Source organism: Equus caballus, chromosome 22 (assembly GCF_041296265.1).
Source record: "Equus caballus isolate H_3958 breed thoroughbred chromosome 22, TB-T2T, whole genome shotgun sequence".
NCBI classification, from domain to species: domain Eukaryota; kingdom Metazoa; phylum Chordata; class Mammalia; order Perissodactyla; family Equidae; genus Equus; species Equus caballus.
The window spans coordinates 35,940,850-35,961,074 of NC_091705.1; the positions used below are offsets into that span (position 1 = coordinate 35,940,850).

Consider the following 20,225-nt stretch of genomic DNA (forward strand, 5'->3'; position numbering starts at 1 on the left):
CATCAGGTATGGCCTTCATGTAGATGAGCACCTGGCTGCACTGCCCTCTGAGGACCTCTAGGCATGGAGCAGATGCTCCCCTGGGGCCCAGAGGAGGAAGCAGGGTCTGAAGGTGCTCAGTGGGGCTCTCACTGGCTCAGCCATCTCTCCCATCATCAGGCCTCTGCCCCAAGGGTCTGCCCTGCCGTTGGGCCACTGTACTTACAGAGGCAGGGCAAGATGCACTGTGGGGCCAGGCAGCCTCCACCTTACTCCCACCCTTGTGGGTGTAACAGGCTCCTCCTTCCGCCTGCTTCCCAAGTCCGTGCCTGGTTCAGGCTGTAGCAGCAAGTGGACAAAGTAAGCTGGCCAGGGCTGGACTCTGGTCCCTTTATTGAGACTGAAGAGCCAGTGGGTCCATCCAAACAAAAATAAATTTCTCTCCCAAAGCCTGCCTGCAGGCTGAGGCACCCAGCAGGTCCTGGCTGGGGCCCATGGCTGTCCCCTAACCCCAGCAGCACAGGTCTGGCTCCCCTGGAGTGACAGGATGCTGGCTGCCCAGTAGCTCGCAACCCTAGGTGGAGCAGGGAGGTGAGTCCCAGTGGGTTCCTCCCACCCCCAGCAGGGCTGGCCCCAATATCCACGGTCTGCTTTGCGTTCCTGGGCTTCAGTCATCAGCCAGGGTGATAACATCATACTCGATGCCCTGGTGTTGCAGCTGTTGGATGTGTTCAGGCACTGCCTCCTCTGTGCCAAACAGGCCCTGGGCTTGGGCCATAGCAGCATCAGCCACCGCTGTTGGGGGGCAGGGGGAAAGGATGGTGAGCCTCAGGCCCCAAAAGCTAGGCATGAGCCCCAGGCCCCCACAGTCCTCAGGGTCTAGCTCCATACCTGTGACAGCTGAGTGTGCTGCAGCCTCAAGCTGGGCCTGTGTGACCAGCTGCTGGCCCGGGGACACAGGCACGTACTGGATCTGGAAGGGAGAAGCCGATGAGATGTGGCCCTGGAGGGGTCCTGCCCATGCCCCATTTTTACCTGGTCCCCCAAGGACCCCACCTGGGACTCCTGAAGGAATGGGGCTCCTTGTTCGTACTGGATGTGTGTGATCTGGCCCTCTTGTACCTGGAGAGAGAAAGCCAAGCTGATGATTCCAGAAGAAGGTGGTACATCCCCCCTCTCACTTCTTACCCTCGCCCCAGGCCTGGCGTACCTGGATGTGATGACCTTCTGGGACCACGACATATTCTTGGGGGAGTAGGTGCTGGACGCCATCTTGGGAAATGATGTACTGTACCTAGAGAAGTGTGGCAAGGAGGCAGGTGCTGCGGCCCCACTCACCAGGAGCTCAGGGAGGAAGACGACGGGGCCAGGGACACGCCCCATCAACCACAGCAGCTGCAAGCACGGACACTGGGAGGGGTGGTTTGTAAAGTACTTTTCCTCCCCACAGTGGGCCTTAAGGAGAAGGGCACGGGGCTGAGGTGGTCAGCAGCAGCTCACCTGGTTGTCAGAGGTCACTAGGTGCTGCACTGTTTGGCCATCTGCTGTGGTGATCTCTTGGATATAGGTGGCTTCCTCCTGCCAGGGCCAAGCTAGTTCTAGCCTCAGCTCTCTGTGTGCCCCCACCCATGCCTGCGGCCTGTCAGCAAGGCCCCCAGCCCAGGCTCTCACCTGATTGGTCACTGTCTGCTCCTGGGCCACGATGATGTGTTCCTGGCCCAGTGCCTGCTGTAGCCGCTCTGGGCCCAGGACCCCATGACTGGACTGGAGTGCAGCTGGGCAGAGAGGGGAGCATGCTCACTTGGGCTCTGGGGAAACCTGAAATACCCTGGCCCCCACCCTTGCCCAATGGTGCTCTCTGGGGCAGGGGCTCAAGTGCCTGGTCCACCCTGGGGCCCCAGAAGCAGCTCACTGTGCAGTGTGGCCAGTGTCTCATCATCACTGTTCAGGATGATGGTTTGGGTGGGGGTCCGGGCTGGGGCCCGGGCAGTAGGGGTCCCTGCCTTTCTCCCATCAGGACTGTGCAGCCGCTGGATGTGGAACTTGAGGTGCCCATTCCGGTTGAAACTGGAGGGGAGGGAAGAAGGCTCAGGGGTGGTCCCACCATGCATGCCCAGCAGCCCCTGCCCATCTATACCCAGCCTTACCGCTGCCCACAGAGGTGGCACGCAAAAGGCTTCTCGTTGGTGTGGGTCAGCATGTGCCGCCGCAGGTCTTTCTTGTTCTTGGAGGCGAAGCTGCATTGGCTGCACTGGTGGGGCCGCAGGCTCGAGTGCTGGGCCATGTGGGCCTGCAGAAGGAGCAGAGTCAGGCACCGGTGGGTCAGGACAGACAGCTCCCCACAGACAGAGCTGTCAGGGAACCTGTTCTCAGGTGAAGTGGATCTTGGAGGAGCTGGTAAAAACTACAAACCAGACCAAGATCTGGTGCTGCTGTGTGCTGAGAGGGGAAAAAACCACAGACTTCTGTCATCAGGTCACTTGGAATACCCTGTCCTTGCTTGGACTCAGTTTACTCCGTGCAACTTACAGATTCAGACGAGGGGACCTCTGAAGGTCTCTTCCAGCCCTGACATTCTAAGGTTCTGGGCCCTGCTCCCCTCACTGAGGTGCTGTGAGGATTTAGTGCATGGCTGGATCTGAAAACCGGTAATCCTCGGGTGAGTGGAGGGAGCCCCCCAAAACTGGACTGTGAACCTGCCACAGAACCTCCCTCCCTCGGCTTCTCCACGTCGTCTCCCCTGCTTCCCTTGAACTCTGCCCTCATGTTCTAGACCATTACAGTTTCCCTAAACATGCCTCACACCGCCACGCCTGTGTCTTTGCTCCTGCAGGCCCAGCTTAGCCATCACCACCTCTGTGACGTCTCCCCCAGCACTCTACGTCCACACGACCCATTCCCTGCCTGTGTTCTGCCATGCACACTCTGTTCACTATGGGGACACTGTCTGGTTTGCCTCCCCACCAGACTGAGCTCCCCAAGAGTAGGCCCTGCTGAGTCATCTCTGACCCTAGAGGGAAGCAGAGGGCCTGGCTCCGGGAGGGCTCAGTCAAGGTTTGTTACACAAACGAATGTCAGCGGAGGCATAGGCGACAACACCTACCCGGACTTCAGGCCACTGGCGAGCACTGAAGGGGCAGTCGGGGCACTTGAAGGCACTAGGCCCGGCGTGGGCCCTTTTGTGACTCTCCATCTCAGCTCGGCCCGGGAAGGCCTCAGCACAGATCTTGCAGGAAAACTTCTTTGACGATGCCATGGCTGCCGAAGGTGGCGAGGGGGGCACCACCAGCCCCAGGGGTTTGCTGGCTGCAGGAGGTGGGGAGGCAGAGCCCTGGGGGTCCCCTACCCGGTGGGTCCTGGCTGGAGATTGGGGCTCAGGGCCGTCTCTGGGCAGCCCCCCACACTGCAGCAGGGGCCACTTGGCTCCAGAGGCCAGGGCTTCTGGAGTTGGGAAGGAGATGGAGCCATCTGCAGTCAGCTGTAGAGAGATCGGGGAGCATGAAGAGCTGAGGCGGGGAGGGAAGGAGGGTGGGGAGACGGGGTAGGGCTCACTACCCCAAGCCTCACTTCGATGTGGTGCAGCTGGGTCCCATCGGCTGCCATGATGTAGTGGGTGCCAGCTTCTTTCAGGGTGTCGCTCACAACCACTGCCTGGGCTGCCTCCCCGGGGGGCTCCTCGCTGCGGGCAGAGAGGAAGGGAGGGGTGAGGCAGGGTTCTGAGAAGGTATAGAGGGCCACACGAGTCCCTTTCTCCAAGAAAGTCATCAACTGAGGTGACTGCCACCACAAATGGACTCTCTGGTTTGAATCCTGGCTCTGCCCTTTACCAACTGAACCTCCACTCTCTCTTCTCTAAATGGTGACCATGTATCCAGCATGTCATCCTTCTCACATATGATAATCCCTGCCCCCTTAAGGGGGCAGTGAGGCGAAGGGCCCCAGGGGTCCAGCCCAGGTCTGGCCAAGTGGGGCAGGAGAAGGCCAGTGGGGGAGGCAGGGCTGACAAGGACCCGCAGCCCACGAGTAGAGGGCAGAGGCTGACAGTCTGCGCTGCCTAGGTGCTGCCTCAGGGATCCTGATTCCCACTCCAGCTGAACAATTTAGCATCTGGATTCAGGGCTTCCTCAGATGGCCCAGGGGTTCAGTGAACATATACAATATAATCATTTCTGCCCCAAACTCGCTTAGTGTAGATGAAGCCAAGTGCCGCTGCCGGGCCTCCAACGCCAGCAAGGAGCCTGAGCTTGCTCCGAAGGTCACAGCTGGAACCACCTCAGGGATCATCCAGAACAAAGATCACACAGGTTTCAGAACCAAAGGGAACGGGGTTCAAATCCTCGCCTACTGCACGTCTGACCCCAGGCGAGTTATTCAACCTCCTGGGCCTATGGCCTCATTTGTCAAATGAGGGAACCGCAGCTCTCACGGGAATGGTTTAGGTGACTTCATAACGTCAAGTGCCTGGAACATGTGAGTGGCCATAAAACTGCAGCTCCTGACCTCCTGAGAAGGAGATGACTCCCCTACAGCCTAATCACTTCGTACATATTAGGATTTTTGCCACCTGCCAACAAGGCTTGGGTGGGCAAGGTCCTCATCTGACTCCCCCAAGTGCGTCTATAAATGGCTGCAGGGGGCGGTGCAGGCAGCAGGTCTCACCTGTAAGGTGTGCCAGGAGCTGATGTCCCCTCCTCCACAGGAGGTGCTGTGATGACACTGTAGCCAGCCCCGCCAAATGGACCGGGTGCCAGGGTGATCTGCTGTAGGTCAGGGGGGCCTAGCTGGCTCTCAGCTGCCACACTGCCCCCTGGCTCTGCCACATGGAGGGTGACCACTTGTGGAGCAGCACCTGCTGGGGACGGCTGCCCACCAGGGGATGCCAACTGTGCTTCCACATCCTCCGACTTGACCACGGCCACCTGCAACGGCACCAGTGGGCATTATGAGCAGGGTCTGTGGCAAAGGAGCTGGGGTTCAAGGCCCTTCTCCACCTCAGGGCCTCACAGCTCACCCACACTCTGGCCAGACCAAGTGCTACCACTACTCCACCAACCCCAATTGTGTGTTCTTCTAAGATGCACTCTAAGCAGACTAAACAAGAATACAGCAGAGTGACATTGCCCCCCAGGGGCACTGGGCGATGTCTGGAGACATTTTTGGTTGTCACAACTGGGGAAAAGATGCTACTGGCATCTCGTGTGTAGAGATCAGGGATTTTGCCAAACTTCCCACGTTGCACAGGACAGTCCCACCACAGAGAATCATCTGGCTGAAAGCACCACTGTTGAGAAATCTTAGGGGAGAGGGACAAGGGGCAAACTATTTAAGAAAAAAAGTAAAGTCAGCACTCCACCTCACATCTTACTCCAAAGTCTGCTTCAAATGGATTAAAGATTGAAATATAATAAATAAAACACTAAATATATTAAAAGAAAATGTGCATAAGTATTTTTATAACCCTGGGGTGGGAAGATATTTCTAATCATGACAGAAAAAGATGCTAAAACTGCAAAACAAACCATAAAATGAAATAAAAAAACAAAGAAATTGGGAGGGAAGTACTGAAAAATTTATATGAAATAAAAGATGGACTTCCCTCATATACAAAGAGCTCTTGCAAAGCAATAATAAAAAGACTAACAATTTAATAGAAAAATAGAGGACACAAGCAGGTAAGTCAGAGAAGAAATAAAATGGTCTGTGAACAGAGAGAAGTTTGACTTCATATATGATCGCAAAATTATAAATTAAGACCATGAAATATACTCTGTCACATAGAAGAGATTTACAAAGATTGATGGCACCCAGTGTTGGCAAGGGGGTAGGGAAATATACTATAGTGGTGGTCATATAAACTGACATATCTTTTTATGAGGCTGGCTTCATACCTTCAGACCCACCAATTCTACTCCTAGGAGGCTTTTTTTTTTAACTAAAAAGTATTTATGAGCACCTGAAAATATACATGCACTGAAGCACTGCCTTGAGTTAATGAAAAACCGGAAACAACCCAACCTATAAAGGACTGATTACATAAACCTGAGAACATCAACATGATGGAATGATGTGGAGACGTGATACGGAGATGCTACGGAGGAGGGGACCTGTGTGTGCCAGCCACGCCGCGCCTCACTGCCGGGTGAAGAGGCAGGTTGTCGATGAGCATGAATAGTGAGATCCTCTTTTGAAGGAAGGACAGGTCTCTGTTAGTGTACACATGGACAGAACTGGAAAATGCTATTACCCTGTCAACAGCGGTCAACCGAAGGAGGGGAGGAAGGTTAAGGACTTTCACTTTCTGCATAGAATATGTCTTAATATTCATTTTGGTTTTTCATAGGCATATGCTTTTGTAATCAGAAAAAAAAAACCCAAAATGAATGATCCTGCTATGAAAGCAGCAGAGAGATCAACAGAACAGAACTTGTCTAGAAGCAGACACCTACACAGGAGGGAACCTTGTACACAAACAAGGGGACATTGTAAACCACTGGGGATGATTAGATTATTCGATATACTGCACTGGACAACTTTCGGGAAAAAATGAAGTTAGCCCCCTACCTTTCTGCACACACCAAAAATAAATTCCAGGTGAAGATTTAAGTGTAAAAAAATGAAACCTTCAAAAGAAAATATAAATGCATGTTTATATAATCTTGGGATGAGGGAAGCCTTTCTAGGGATGATACCAAAGGCAAAAACTATAAAGACCGGTCTGCTTATTTAACTATCTAAAAATGTAAAACCTCCATACACCCCCAAATGCCACAAACTAAATACTACGAAGATTTCCAGGCCCAACACCAGGCTCCGTCTTCCACGGAGTCTTGCCTGTCTCCCAAACCCCAGCAGCATGTTATTGCTCCAAGTTCTCGGAATTTATCACCTCAAACACACACTCTACATCTCCGCCAGAGGCTGGGAGACTGGAGGTGCTCAGAGCTTCTCCCTGCCTTAGAGAAGTGCGGGCATGTGCCGGTGGAGGGGAGGGAGGCCTGAAGGTGGCCCCAGGCGCCTGGGTGGAGCAGGGAGAAGTAAGGACGGTGGGCTCGGGGAGGAAGAGTTGGGCTTGAGGTGCAGGGAACAAGAGAGGTCGGAGCTGGAGAAAGCCTGGGGAGTCCTCAGGCTGGAGGAAGTGTCATGGAATGAGGACACTAGGCTAGATGGGAAGCTAGTTCAGACCCACGGGCACAGGGCGGCCACAGAGCTAGAGGAAAACCAATCAAGAACAGGGCCCCAGAAGCCATGGGGGGTGGTGCATGCCACTCGGCATGGCAGAGATCTCTGGTGACTCCGGAGAGTGGAGTGGGAGATCCTCTGACCTCCGCGGCACAGCGGGGCCCCTTCCTCTGCGTTTGCCCACAGGATTTCAGTGGGTCTGCCTCCCCCACTCAGTGGGAGCTCCCACAGGCTGAGGCATGGCTGATTGATTGCTTCCCTGTACTTCCAGTGTCAGTGCAGACTGGGCATCTACAGGCACTAGGCAGTGGAGGAGGTCCCCGGCTGCTCACCTGTAGGGCTGTGCCCCCCAGCTCCCGCTGAGCGCTCATGTTCAGCAGCAGATCCAAGGCTGTCTGCGTGGCCATTGCGGTTGACTCTTCAGCTCCTGGGTTGGGTGGGACCTGAGCCTTAGGAAGGGCTGGAAAACGGGCACCCAACACCACCCTCCCCATCCTTCATCCTCCACTAGCACAAGTCCTGACCCTGCCCAGCTCCCTGAGAGCTCACCTTGTTGGTAGATGATGGTGGCGCCACCCAGGGTGTCAGAACAGAGCAGTGGGGGAGTCTCAGGTGACTGGAAAGGTGCTGCCTCTGGGGGGATCTGTGGGATGGGGATATGGCCAAGCCAGAGAGGGCTGCTCAGATTCAAGTGCCATTTACCAAGTACCTCCTATATGTCAGGCGCTTTACTTCTGTTGGCTTGCTCCATCTTTCTAACCACTTTTGAAGATATTTACCAGCTCAAAGCTACAGATGAACTGACTGAGGCTCAAGAGAGGTGCAGTAACTGGCTTACGACCCCAAAACTAGCAAGTTTAACAGAACTAGGACTTGAACACAAGACTGTGTGACTCCAGAGCAGCGGTCCATCTTTTGGGGTGGGAGGGAGGAGACAATGTACTCAGCTACAAGACTATATTTCTTAGCCTCCCTTGCAGCTAGGTAAAGTGTGGCCATGTGGCTAAGCAGCAGCTTCTGATAAAGTTCTTGAGAAAGACAGATGGACAGATGGCAGGCATCCTTTTTACCCTTATCCAGTTTCTTGCCTGGGATGTGGCTAGGAAGGTTGGAGCTCCTGCAGCTATGCTGGACTATGAGGGAATCACAAAGATGGAAGTCATATGCCTAGGATGGCTGGGAAACAATATTCAGAGCTTGGTCCCTGATGACTGACATGGAGCCACTACACAAACCCTGGACTGCTGAACTTTGGACTTCTTTCACGAGAGAAGAATAAACTATTCTCTCAACTATCATACTGACGTTTCCATTCTCTATTACTAGCACTGGAAAGCCAGCCCTACTCTGAGCTCAGGGCTGTCATATCTGTGACCTCAGCTGTTCTGTACCACAATCTAGAGAGACAAGGATCAGTCTATTGCAGCTACTGTGCACATGAGGACGCTGGGGCTGGGAGAGGCGACGTCACGCTGCCCTCCCGGCCCACCTCTAGCCCCCTTGCCTGCTGCCTGCTTGGCTGCACTCACCTCGGGCGGTCCCGGAGAACCGGGGGGTGGCCCGGGGGCCGCACCGTGCTGCTGCTTTAGCTCCTCGATCTGCTGCAGCGAGAAGAAGGGGCGGCGGCGGGACGGGGGCTCCTCGGGGTGGCGCCGCCCCCACTCCTCGAAGCTGCTGGCGTGCCGGCACCGGACATGCAGGCGCAGGTTCTTCTTGTGGCGCGTGCTAAAGTGGCAGTACTCACAGGCAAAGGGCTTGGCCCCTGCAGGCACACGTGAGGCGATGCTTGCGCCTGCCCACCCCTCCATGACTCCCTCCAGGAAGCCTCCCGTGACCCCAAGGACCTGTCCACTGACGCACTCCCAGGCATGCATGCCCAGGCTCCGGCAGACACAGGCCGCTGTCCGCTCCGGTGCGCCAGGACAGAGACGAACCAGGTCGGCCCTCCGCACTCACAGCCTTCCCGAGTGCCTATTTCCAAGGGCACGCCCCCGCACACTCCTCTTATGACTCATCCTCCCCCCAGGGAGACAGGAATCCGACTAAAGGCGCCCCTGGCTCCCTTTCTCTAATCTCCCCTCCTAGTGTGCCTACCAGAGGCCTGGGCCCCAAGGAGGAGAAAGAACCAACTTCTAGTTTCTCGCCTTCCGTGGGCCAAGCATATGCTTGTGCCTCCTCCGATGCTTCATCTGCCAAGGGCAGGACCTCTCTCAGACCCATCTCTAGCTTCAGTGCCCAGAACAGACAGGGCTCAGGGAACAAGTGGAACTCATTTTTATAACAGCCATATGGTAGGTACTTCTGATTGCCCCATTTCACAGCTAGGGAAGGCTCAAAGAGGGCAAGTGACTGGCCCAGGGCCACCCAGAGAGTAGCCGGCTGAGCTGCATCTGAGCTGAGGTTGGAGAGTGAACACCCCCAGACGGGACTCCCCGACGACTGAAAGGCTCCGAGCGCTCCCACAGCTGGAGCTGCCACGGGCAGGAAGAGAACAGAGCCGGGCTTCTGATCGGGGACATGGCGAGTTGAGGCTGGAGGGGTGGGGCTGTGGAGTTGCTGGCCTGACCTGTGTGCTTGACGGCCACGTGGGACAGCAGGAAGTCCTCTCGGAAGGTGCGGTAGGGGCAGAAGCTGCATTTGAAGGGCTTGTCGCTGACATGGGACAGCTGGTGGTTCAGAAGCGCCTTCTTGTCCTCACAAACAAACTCACAGAACTCACACTTGAACCTGGAGGTGATCAAAGGGATGGAAGCTTAGCGGGTGGGTGGGGTGGGAGTGCTCCATCTCCAGGGACCCTCCTCGGGGATGTACCTGCGGTTGGCAACAGCCTGGATGTGCGTGAGCAGGTGCATCTTGAAGGTGTAACGCTTCTTAAAGGACTTTCCACACTGTGAGGGGTCCGGTGAGTTAGATGTGGGATCACCCAGGGAGGTCCCTCGCTCCCACCTCAGGCCCCACCCACCTTGTCACACATGTGGGGCTTCTCAGTGCTGTGTGTCTTCATGTGCTGCGTGAGTCTCTTCTGCATGGGGTAGACACGGCCACACACGGGGCAGGGGAAGGAGTTCAGCTTCGGGGTCTGGGAAAGGACAAGAAGGGGCCGGATGGAGAGAGAAGTGGAAGAGGGAGAGTGAGAACTTGCCTCTGCCCCGCACCCCTAGCAGCCCTCAAGCAGGCTCCCTTCCCGGCCTGGGCCCCAGACTCACCGGATCTGGCCTCTTCTTCCTGGGGGAGAAAGGCACGGGAGTTAGACCATCGCGTCTCCAAGCCCCCCCGGCCCTCTCACAGGATCCAGACCCAGTCTCAGCCCTGAGTGTCCCCACTCCCCACTCCCCACTCAAGCCTCTTTCCCTTAGAAGGGTATTTCCCCAACTGGGCGCTGGGGAAAATGCCAAGAAGCTGCTGTAAATAAGTTCCGCAGTCAACTAGATCTGGGAATTGTGCATTCTTTCTCTCACTCACAAAATACATTTGCATTTTAAAGGCTCTGAGAAGTCCTGCAGGAAAGAGAGCTGTTGAACCAGGTGTTTGGCCTGGTGTTCTTAATCTTAAGTGGACCCAGAACTCCACCTTCCTTTTTCTTTTTTTGAGAAAACTTATAAACATCTTGGAGAGCTGGCTTTCCCACAAACATGGTTTGAGAATCACTGTCCTCGTGGATCCCCGTATCCAACCTCTGTTCACACAGCACCCCCCGTGAAAGCCAACTCCTTCCTGAAGCTACAGATCTGATTATATTCACCAAGCAGTCACTAGGCCCCTAAGGGTTTCTGTTTCTCCATCTACTTGTCCTAGGTCTGCTCTCTCAGGGCAAGGAGAGACGGGGTCTGGACCTGGAGCCTGGAAGCTCCTTGGATCATTTACTGAGCCCCTTTCGGTTACAATTTCCTTTAATCCCCTCAACAATGTCCCCATTTTCCAAAGCTCGCAGCAGGGAAGAGACTGAATAAGGGACCTCAAGGCCCCGCTACTGCCCTCTTCTGAGCCACGATCTGGGACGCATTGCCTTGCCTTCCCGATGTGCTGTGAATGGGGCTGGCCCAGAGCAGGTGCTCAGTAAATGGGAAACATGGCCATCCCTGGCCTCCACTTTCCCACCCACACCCACTGACCGGTCCCGGCTGTGCACCGCCGCGTGCCGGATGACGTCCTTCCGGTAGACACTGGTGTAGCTGCATTCGTCACACTTGTAGGGCTTACTGCCCATGTGGTTGAACATGTGCTCCTGGGAGAGAGGCAAAAGGACAGTGGGCTGGGGCTCAGCCTCCTGCCCTGCCTGTGCCCAGCCTTGGAGTTGCTGTGGGAGCAGACTCTCAGAACGAGGGAGCTGCGAGGGTTGGAGCCTGTGAAGGCTGGGGACTCTCCCCTACGAGAGCACCTACTCTGCATCTCGCCCTGTCCTGCTCACCATTTGACAGAAGAGGAAACTGAGGCTCTGAGTGAAGGGACTTGCCGAGCTCCCACAGTGACCTTGTGAACGGCAGCACAGCTCTACAGCCTGTGCCCTCCCCACTGCACTGGAACACCCCACAGCGGGGTTCCAGAGAACAACTTCCAGGCCAGGGGGTCCTGTCTGAGGCAGGAGGTACTGTGTGCAGAAAGCAAGGGGTTCTGGCCATTTGTGCTTGCGGTACCCACACCCCCAACAAAGGTCAACCTGCCACCTCACTTTGGCCAAGCCAAGCTGCAGTCCTGGGTCAGTAAAATGGGACTATGGACACCTAGTATCTCCTCGGGCTGCATGAGGATGAAATTAGGGTGTGCCTGCAAGGACTGGGCACTGGGCTGCTGCAGGTCCACACGGCATGGCTGGGTCAACAAGGAAAAGGAGCCCCTTTCTTGAGACACAATACTGCCATCTGCTGGAAAACTTTCTAACATTATGAATTAGATAAAATCAGTTTTTACTGGCGTCTGCCAGCCTGTGGTGGCCAACAAGCAAATCTATGATGTCCACAACGTGAACAGCTCCCCTGAAGATGTGATGCCACTATGCAGTGTGCAACCTGCAAAACTGCCCAGGGCGGCCCACTTCGACATTCTTCAGGGCACTGGCGGCCAAGACAGGGTGCCCGGGAATGCCCCATGAACTCCACTCCCTCTAGGCGCCACCGGTCAACTTCTGCCACCTTCTCCCATCCAGCCTCCCTTCCTCCCCGTGCCCCGCGCCTTCCCCTCCTCAGCCGCCACACCTTGAGTGAGGACCAGCGGCGGGAGCGATAGCTGCACTGCAGGCACTTGAAGAGCTGAGGGTCTCCTGCCTCATGGGAGTTGACGTGGAAGCGCAGGTCCTCGTGGGACAGGAAGCGCGAGCCGCAAATGCGGCACAGGAAGGGCCTCAGAAGCGGTTTGGGTGACTTGTAATAATACCTGCCGGGAGGGTGTTGGGGAGATGTGCGGCTGGGCTGAGGCCGCCCAGCTGCCTCCCCAACCCTCACCTCTCTGCCCCTCACCTCTCTGCTCCACGTACTTGCGGTATTTCTTGCCTAGGAAGCGCCTGGAGGGTCGGCCCCGGCGGCGGGGCAGAGCGTCGGGTTCATCCTGGCAGGAGGGTGCTGCGTGGTCTGCGTCTGACTGGCTCACACCGGGTTCCATGGGGGCCCTGTCGGCATTGCCCAGGGCTGCCAGGCATCCTGGGCCTGAGGAGCTGGGCGCCTCAGGGTCCTGTGGCTCTGGAGGGCTCTGTCCACTCTGGGAGCTCACCAGAGGCTCTCCTTCCACACCTGCCACAGACACAGCAGGTCAGAGACCAGCCATGGCCACACGAGGACAGACATGGACAGGAGTGTCAGAGGCCAGCCACAACACTCCCCCCACACGCTATCACAGACCACTGATGGGCACGTCAGGTCACGGGCCAGCCAGCCTGTGGTGAGAGGGCAGCGTGAACACACGCTCCCTCCCGCAGCTGAAATGCTGTTAGCACGCACTTAAATGACTTAAACCTGAGTCTGGAGCCGCAGCAGAGCAGGGGCCTCCCAGGCAGCTGGGGACCTCCTAGGCCCAGCTCCATCACCCATCTGCTCTGTGTCCTCAGGCAACGCCGCGCCTCTCTCTGCGTCTCATTTCCCCCACTTGTCACACGAGATGATAATCGCTGGTCTAGCGACCTCACCTCACCTCACGGGAACATTCTAAGGTCTGGGGAGCAACAATAGCACTTTATCTTTGCTTTTCCTAGGGAGGCTGGGAGGCTGGAGGGCAGACGGGAGGAAGGGAGAAACCACACTGTACACACTGGCAGACCTTTTCAAGTCTGAATCATCTGAACACGTTACCTATTCAAAAACATCAATAGCATCTCAATATAATGTTCTAAAAATTAAAAATGATACAGACAATGCTGGTAACATCCTGTTTCTTGATAGGGGTGCTAAGTTACACAGGTGTGTTCATTTTGTAAGAATTCACTGAGCTGTGCACTTAGGATAGGTGTCCTTTTTCATACATATATCTCAGCAAAACGTTATTTTAAAAATGAGAGTAGGGGCTGGCCCCATGGCTGAGTGGTTAAGTTCATGCGCTCCGCTTGGGTGGCCCAGGGTTTCGCTGGTTCTGATCTTGGGCGTGGACATGGCACCGCTCATCAGGCTACGCTGGGACAGTGTCCCACATGCCACAACTGGAAGGACCCACAACTAAAAATATACAACTATGTACCGGAGAGCTTTGGGGAGAAAAAGGAAAACTAAAATCTTAAAACAAAAAAAAAAGGAAACTAAAAAATATAACCATCCCCCCAAATTGCAAGTACAAGAACAGCTACCATGTGGGTTTTTTTGTACATTTAAGCCTTAAAACAATTCTAAAAGGCAGGTGCTATCGTCTCCATTCATAAAAGGGTGTGGGAGAGTGAAGAGGGAAAGCACCATGCTCCTGGTCACACAGCTGGCGGGTGGCAGAGCTGGCACTCGCACCCACGACTAGGTCTTTCCTGTCCCGAGCCTGCAATGCTGCAAGCCAGGGCATGGCCCCTCCCACGACCAAGTCTCACCATCTGGGAGGTCCAAGGTCTCCAGGCGAGGCAGCTTCCGGGGCCGGCCAGGTCTCCTTCGGGGTCTCGGCGTACTGGGAGTGGGGCGCTGGGGCCGCAGCTGCCGGCCCCGAGGCTCATCCTCAGCCGGATTGTAGTCGCTGTCCTCTGCGGGGACAGAGACCGAAGGTGGGCACCAGTGCTGGACTTGCCCTTTCAGCCCTGACACTCTGCCCAGCAACCCTAGAAAAAGGCCCCCTTCCCCAACCCTGCCCACTCTTCCTCCAAGCCCACCAGTGATGCCTCCTCCAGAAAGCCCTCCTTATGTCCCCCTGGCTGGCTGTGAGGGTCCCTCTCTAAGCCTCTGTGGTCGTTTCTCTGCACCTCTCCTGACACCTACCACTAGCTCATACAGCACCTTTGCGGGAATGAGTAAAAGGTGCCCCTTCCTCAAGACACTTCACAGCCACTGCTGGAAAACAGTTGTAATAAACATTTAAGTCTACCAACTCCATGACTATGCAAGACACAGAGTCTATGACAGCGCAGGAGCCACTAGTTCTATGTGGTTATTGAGCACCCTAAACGTGCCTACGCTCAACTGAGACATAATTAAGTGTAAAATATATACTGGGTTTCCCAAACTTAATATAAAAAAAGAAAGTAAAATAACTAACGATTTTTTACAATGATTGCATATTGAAATAATATTTTAGATATACTGAACAAATAAAATATATGATTAACCTTAATTTCACCTTTTTCTTTTTCCTTTTCTTAAAAATCTGGCTACAAAAAAGAAAAGAGTACATATGTGGCTTGTATTTTATTTCTGTTGGACAAACGTGAATGCAGCCCTCTTAGATGTGCTGCTCTTTTTCAGTGCACAGCCCGCCCAGCTGCACACAGAGGTCCTGGTCTCAGAGCCCCAACTCCTCTGTCTTATCCTGGAGGCACCCATGGCTGTCTGTGTCAGTTCCTCTTTCTTGGCTCTCCAGGTAGGCCAGAAAGAGCTCAGTATTTGTAGATGGGGGTGGGGGTAGCAGGCATGGGAGCCATGGTGGCCTACCCTCCAGGTCATCAATGGCACCGGCGTCTACGATGTCATCATCGTCTTCCTCCTCAGGCCCCTCTTCCTCTTGAGTTTTGGTCGAGGTGCCCCACTTCCGCAGACGTCCCTTCTTACCAGCTGCTGCTGCTGCTGCTGCTGCTTGAGGGGGGTAAGACAAGCTTGCCACGTCTGGCTTTCAGTACCCCACCCCCACCCATGCAGTTCCAGCCAGGTAGATGGTTATCAACGCACCTGGGCGGAAGTGCCGCTCCCGCATGTGGCGCAACAGTGTGGCCTTCGTGCTGCTCCGATACTGGCACATCTTGCACTTGAACTGCTGCACCACCACCACTTCCATCATGGCCTCTAGGCTCTGCAGGTCTGGCTCCTCCGCGCCAGAGCCCGGGGGCAGCTGCGCTGGGGAGCTGGGCCCACCCCGCGCCTCCTCGGGTGGCTCCAGGCATGTGGATGTGGATGTGGGGCCATCCGCCAGGGCCTCGATGGCTGCCAGGCTGTGGGCCAGGGTGGAACTGGACATCGGTGATGCCATGGGGGCACCTGGAGGTGGGTGAGGGAATCAGAAGGAAGGGAAGTGGAGGAGGAGGTTGGCCACGAGCTAGAGCTGTCCCTCTAAGGCAGGCCCAGGGATCCTAGACTCCAACTCCCCATCAGAGTGACAGTGGGGAAACCGAGGCCCAGAGCAGCGGATGACCCACCAAGATCACACAGTGAATTTGTGGCAGAGCCTCCCTCTCCTACTTCCCTGCCCACTGCAGGGCTCCCTGGGTCTAGCGTGTGGGGTCTTACCATCGTCTGGTCCCTGCAGGATCAGGTACCGTGTGGTCTCAGCTGCACCATCCTCAGCACTGGTCACAGTGATGCAGCCTAGGCAGAGATGTGGGGATGGGATTCCCAGCTGAGAATGACAGTTGTCACTGCCCACACTCATTCTGGCTCACCCATATGACTGGGAACCAGCTGCATCACCCCTCTGAGCCTCAGTTGCCCCTCTGTCCCACCGAGGGCAGGGCTGTTGGGAGGTCTGATGTGTGTGACACACCACCCTGCAGTCACACAGATGCCATGGCTACCCCAGCTGGCCCGCCTTGGACTGCTCACTAAACCTGGAGAGTCCCTCTCCTTCCTCTCCAAACTTCCCCAAGGTCAAGGCCCAGGTCCTGTCCCACTTTCTTAGAGCTGGCTTTCTAGGTCATCCCAGGGCTTTTCCAGGTGCCACAGCCTTTATGTGCATCACTAATAATAGAAGGTACAGTGTGGTAAACCGTGAGCGTGAGCTCAGGAGTCAGACTGAGCTCACAGCCCAACACTTGCTGGCGACAGTGGCTAAGTTATGGGACATCCTCTGTGCCTCAGATTTCTCACCTAGACTGTGGGGATAATAGCAGCACCTACCTTTTGGGGTTACCGGGAGGATTAATGAGGTAGTGTATGTGAAGCGTTTAGAACGGACCCCAGTACAAAGTCAGGTATTACTGTTTCTGTATTTATTGAGTGCTTATCACATGTCAGGCTCTATGCTAAGAACTTTACTGCATCGTCTCATTGTCACTTACCACCATGAGGTGGGAGTTGTTCTCATGGTACACATTCAGAGTGGTATGGTTATCTGCCTGGGGTTGCACAGCTGGGGCGTGCATAGCTGGTTCTGCTGAACTCTGCAGGGAAACCCCTGGGTGCTAACTCTTGCCACCCTCTGCTTAACTCACTCTGGATGAGGTCAGGCCCAATAGTGGACTCGATGATCTTGTCGATGGCTGAGCCCAGGTCCGAGGAAGAAGCTGTGCAGTCGGACACCAGCATGTTGGGGTCTGGGAGGCCGCCTGTCACGCCTGCCACAGGCCCACGGGACACAGAAGATGAATCAGGGAGGTAGCCATGGGGCAGGGGGTCCGTGCTTGAGCTGCTCTCGGATACCTCCTCCTGGGGTACAGGAAACAGGGAGGAAGGGAGTTTAGGAGCCGGAGATGGGACAGGGCAGGCTGCCACCCGCTAGATACAGCTCCTTGGCCCAAGGACATGGTGAGTGGAGTCACCCACACCCTCAGCCCCACTGAGGACCAGTGGGAAAAGCTCTCTAGTCACAGAGCCCCCTAAGACTAAGTCCCAAGGTCCCTGGATCTAGTCAGGTAAGAGGCCCCACATCCCCTGCAACAGCCAGGCAGAGCTGTTTTCACCGGGCTCTTGAACAAGCTGTTCCCTCTGCCTGAAACGCTTCCCAGCATCGCACCTTGGCTCACTCCTACCCAGCCTCCTCACTGCCATTTAGCTGGTAGCTCTTCTAGGAAGCCGACTCTGCCCCCCACAGTGCTGCAGTCACCTGTGTCCCCCAATCACAGCACCATTTTCTCTGCAGTGTAACATCTCCCAGGTCTGACTGTACCCTCCACAAGGGGTGGGACCACATCTGTCTTGTCCCCTGCTGTAACCGTAGTGTCCAGCACAAGCAAGGCACATGGTAGACGCATCTCTGCTGAAGTAATGAAACCCCTGGACCCCAAAGTGTGGGCCATTGTCATGCACCTCTATAATGTGATGTCTGGAAAGCGATCACTGTCTTGCAGATAATAACAATGCTAACGTCCAATACATATTAAGGGCTTATGTGAGGAGCACTGTTTTAATTGCTTTGCATGTGTTAGTTCATTTAATCCTCACAAAAACTCTAATGAGGCAGGTATATTTCTCATTCCCACTTTACGGCTGACAAAACAGAGCTAGAAGCTGGGTAGCTGGTCCAAGATCAGAGCCAGGAGGGGATGGTCTTACAAAGTGTTTCCGAGAGAATGTCTGCCCGACAGAAACCTTCAGGCAGGTATTCCTGTTCCATTTTACAGATGGAAAGACAGGCTCAAAGAGGTCTCCCAGGGAACCAAGAGGCAGAGCCGAAACTTGAACCAGGACATCTGCAACTCAAAAAGTGAGGACAGGGCGTAAGATCACAGTCTAGATTTGAATCCTGGCTTTGTCAGCGCTCTATGCCTCGGTTTCCTTTTCGGTAAGATGCGGAAAAGAGTGGTATGTGCATTACAAGTATGAGGCTAAAATGAGAAAATCCATGTTAGGGGCTTGGCATGCTGCCTGGCTCACAGTAAACCAAAAACAAATATGAGTTATAAGCAAGCCTTGCTGGCTGCTTCCCCTTGGCTGCCAGGCACTGCTGCCTGCGGTCCCTGCCTCCACCCACGCCGGCCAGCACGGTTCATACCAGAGAGCTGCTGCCGCGGTCCGAGCTTTGCCCCACGCCGGAGTCGTCGGCCTCCGCCGGCCCAGGGGCGGCCGCCGCGTCGCTGCTGTCGGCCGACACGGCTTCCGAGGTGCCCACCCCCAAGCCGCTCTCAGAGGGCTCCTCGGGCCGCCCAGGGCCCGCGTCGCTACTGCTCTCCACCTCGTTCTCCTCCATAGGCTCGGGGGACCACCAGACAGGGGGGCGCGGGGTCTGAGGCCTTCACTCTGCGAGAAGAGGTGACGGCGGCTGGTACAGATGGGCCACCTCCCCGGCCCCGAAAACCACAGCCCACCCAGCTGCACCCGTGTGCCCATTTTGCAGATGCAAAGACTGAGTCTCCGACAGCACAGGGCCTTCTCGTGTATAGAGTGGGGAGCTTCGGGAAAACAGGACCGAGAAGCCTTGCCTCCCAGTCTAGGGCCCTTCCCATCCCCCGGAGGGTGGGCAATGGCCGGCATGACCCTTTCCTCCCCCCACTCCATGATTCCCGCAGCGTGGTTCGCTCTCAGGGCCCCGTCAGAACTCAGTGGTTCAGCCCTTAGGCCCCCCGAGTCCCCCCGGGTGCAGGGTCGGTGGTACAGCCCACAGGCCCCCTGGGTCAGTGGCTCGCTCCCCCTCCCCTGGTTCCCCTGCGGAGGGGGCTGACAGCGACGGTCCCGGGGCCTGGCGACTCGGGGCTGTCCCCGGCGCTGCCTGCGCTCCAGGCCCGACGCCATCTTGTGGCGGCGCGGGTTTCCGCTCAGGCAAGTGCGAGAGCGACTAAAGGGCCTGGGACCCCGGGGCCCTGTTCGGACAGCCCCGCCGGCCCGGGACCTCGCTGCCGGGTATCCCCGCAGTGTGGCCCCACTTCACGTCAGGGTGCAGTGGGGCGACGCGAGTCTACCCGACGCTCACCTGACGCTTTCGTAGCCGCGTTCCTCTCCGACTCCGGCATCGACGAGGTCGCCATCCTCTTTCCCCTGCTGCGGAGGGACCCATCGGCTTACCGTAGTCCGGAACTACTTCCTACGCCGACTCGGAGAAAGACAGGTTTCCAATGTACGGAAGGTCGCCCCGAGGCCTCAAAACCATAATCGAGTCCAGAGAAAGTCTAGGATTTTATATGTCGCCTGATATGGGTGACGGAGTCAGCTAAGGGTTGGGGACTACTTTGTCTCGCGGCGGAGGGTTACATGGGGGCGTCATTGACGTCACTGCTGGGTCCCTTCCCTGGGCCGCAGGGTTGGGCGCGGCGAAGGCCGCCCCACTGTCCGGGGCGTGGCTCCCAGCGGCCTGGCCACGCCCCTCCCGGAACTGCTCAGGGAAGCGCGGGGTGACCGGGAGGTTTTGACTTGGCCGTGGCGAAGTAAATGTTATCGGTCATTTCGCCTGGCTGTTAATCGATTACTTGACGCTTTCATCGAACCTAATCGAACCCTTCCCGATTAGGTTTGATGTGTCCTGGGAGGAGGGGAGCAGATAATCCTTGTTGTACAGATGGGGAAACTGAGGCCTGGAGATGGGAAGTGGCTGGTCCAAGGTTACATCAAGTAAGGGGACTGGGGAGGCAAGTCCGGTTGGCTGGAGTTGGAGAAGTGGAGAGGAGTAAGTGCCTGGCCCCCTTGGTGAGCTTTGTGTGCGTATTTGTTAGGTTAGTAGAGCTGGAGCATGCCCTACAGCTCTTCTCTGCTCACTGTAGATGGTGTAGATTAAAGGTCTGCATCCCTTCAGAGAGGTGCGCCCCTCTTCCTGATGCCGAAATGCCACCTTTGGCACCACCCTCCGTTTAAGCCATTTTAGCATTCTGCGAGGTGCTT

The 20,225-nt window shown here is 55.9% G+C and overlaps 1 protein-coding gene across 4 annotated transcripts; it reads right to left on the bottom strand.

The window, feature by feature from the left end:
- Positions 1-349: 349 nt before the first annotated feature.
- On the bottom strand, positions 350-19,533 carry ZNF335 (zinc finger protein 335). Of its 4 annotated transcripts, none has more exons than XM_070247184.1 (28): positions 19,324-19,533; positions 18,409-18,653; positions 16,910-17,123; positions 15,990-16,067; positions 15,435-15,740; positions 15,201-15,338; positions 14,153-14,299; positions 12,629-12,881; positions 12,351-12,528; positions 11,271-11,383; positions 10,365-10,383; positions 10,121-10,237; positions 9,970-10,046; positions 9,725-9,885; positions 8,688-8,920; positions 7,708-7,801; positions 7,491-7,585; positions 4,639-4,898; positions 3,547-3,658; positions 3,083-3,457; positions 2,127-2,269; positions 1,892-2,046; positions 1,651-1,754; positions 1,480-1,557; positions 1,190-1,273; positions 1,036-1,101; positions 871-952; positions 350-774 (listed from the first exon to the last, which is right to left on the bottom strand). In XM_070247184.1, exons 2-28 carry the CDS (start codon positions 18,601-18,603, stop codon positions 647-649), a joined length of 4,005 nt encoding a protein of 1,334 aa, XP_070103285.1. In that variant the 5' UTR covers positions 18,604-18,653; positions 19,324-19,533; the 3' UTR covers positions 350-646. The 4 variants fall into 4 exon arrangements, with proteins under 4 accessions (XP_070103285.1, XP_001503431.2, XP_014590672.2 ...); XM_001503381.5 differs by having other exon boundaries at positions 15,201-15,341; positions 19,324-19,461; XM_014735186.3 differs by lacking the exon at positions 19,324-19,533 and having other exon boundaries at positions 15,201-15,341; positions 18,409-19,170.
- Positions 19,534-20,225: the final 692 nt, after the last annotated feature.

Coding starts and splice junctions, on each gene's coding strand:
- ZNF335 (XM_001503381.5), bottom strand. CDS start 18,603: ATGGAGGAGAACGAGGTGGAGAGCAGTAGCGACGCGGGCCCTGGGCGG. Junction 3,659..4,638: donor GCTCCTGGCACACCTTACAG/GTGAGACCTGCT, acceptor CTCTGCCCGCAG/CGAGGAGCCCCCCGGGGAGG. Junction 1,755..1,891: donor GACACTGGCCACACTGCACA/GTGAGCTGCTTC, acceptor CTCTCTGCCCAG/CTGCACTCCAGTCCAGTCAT.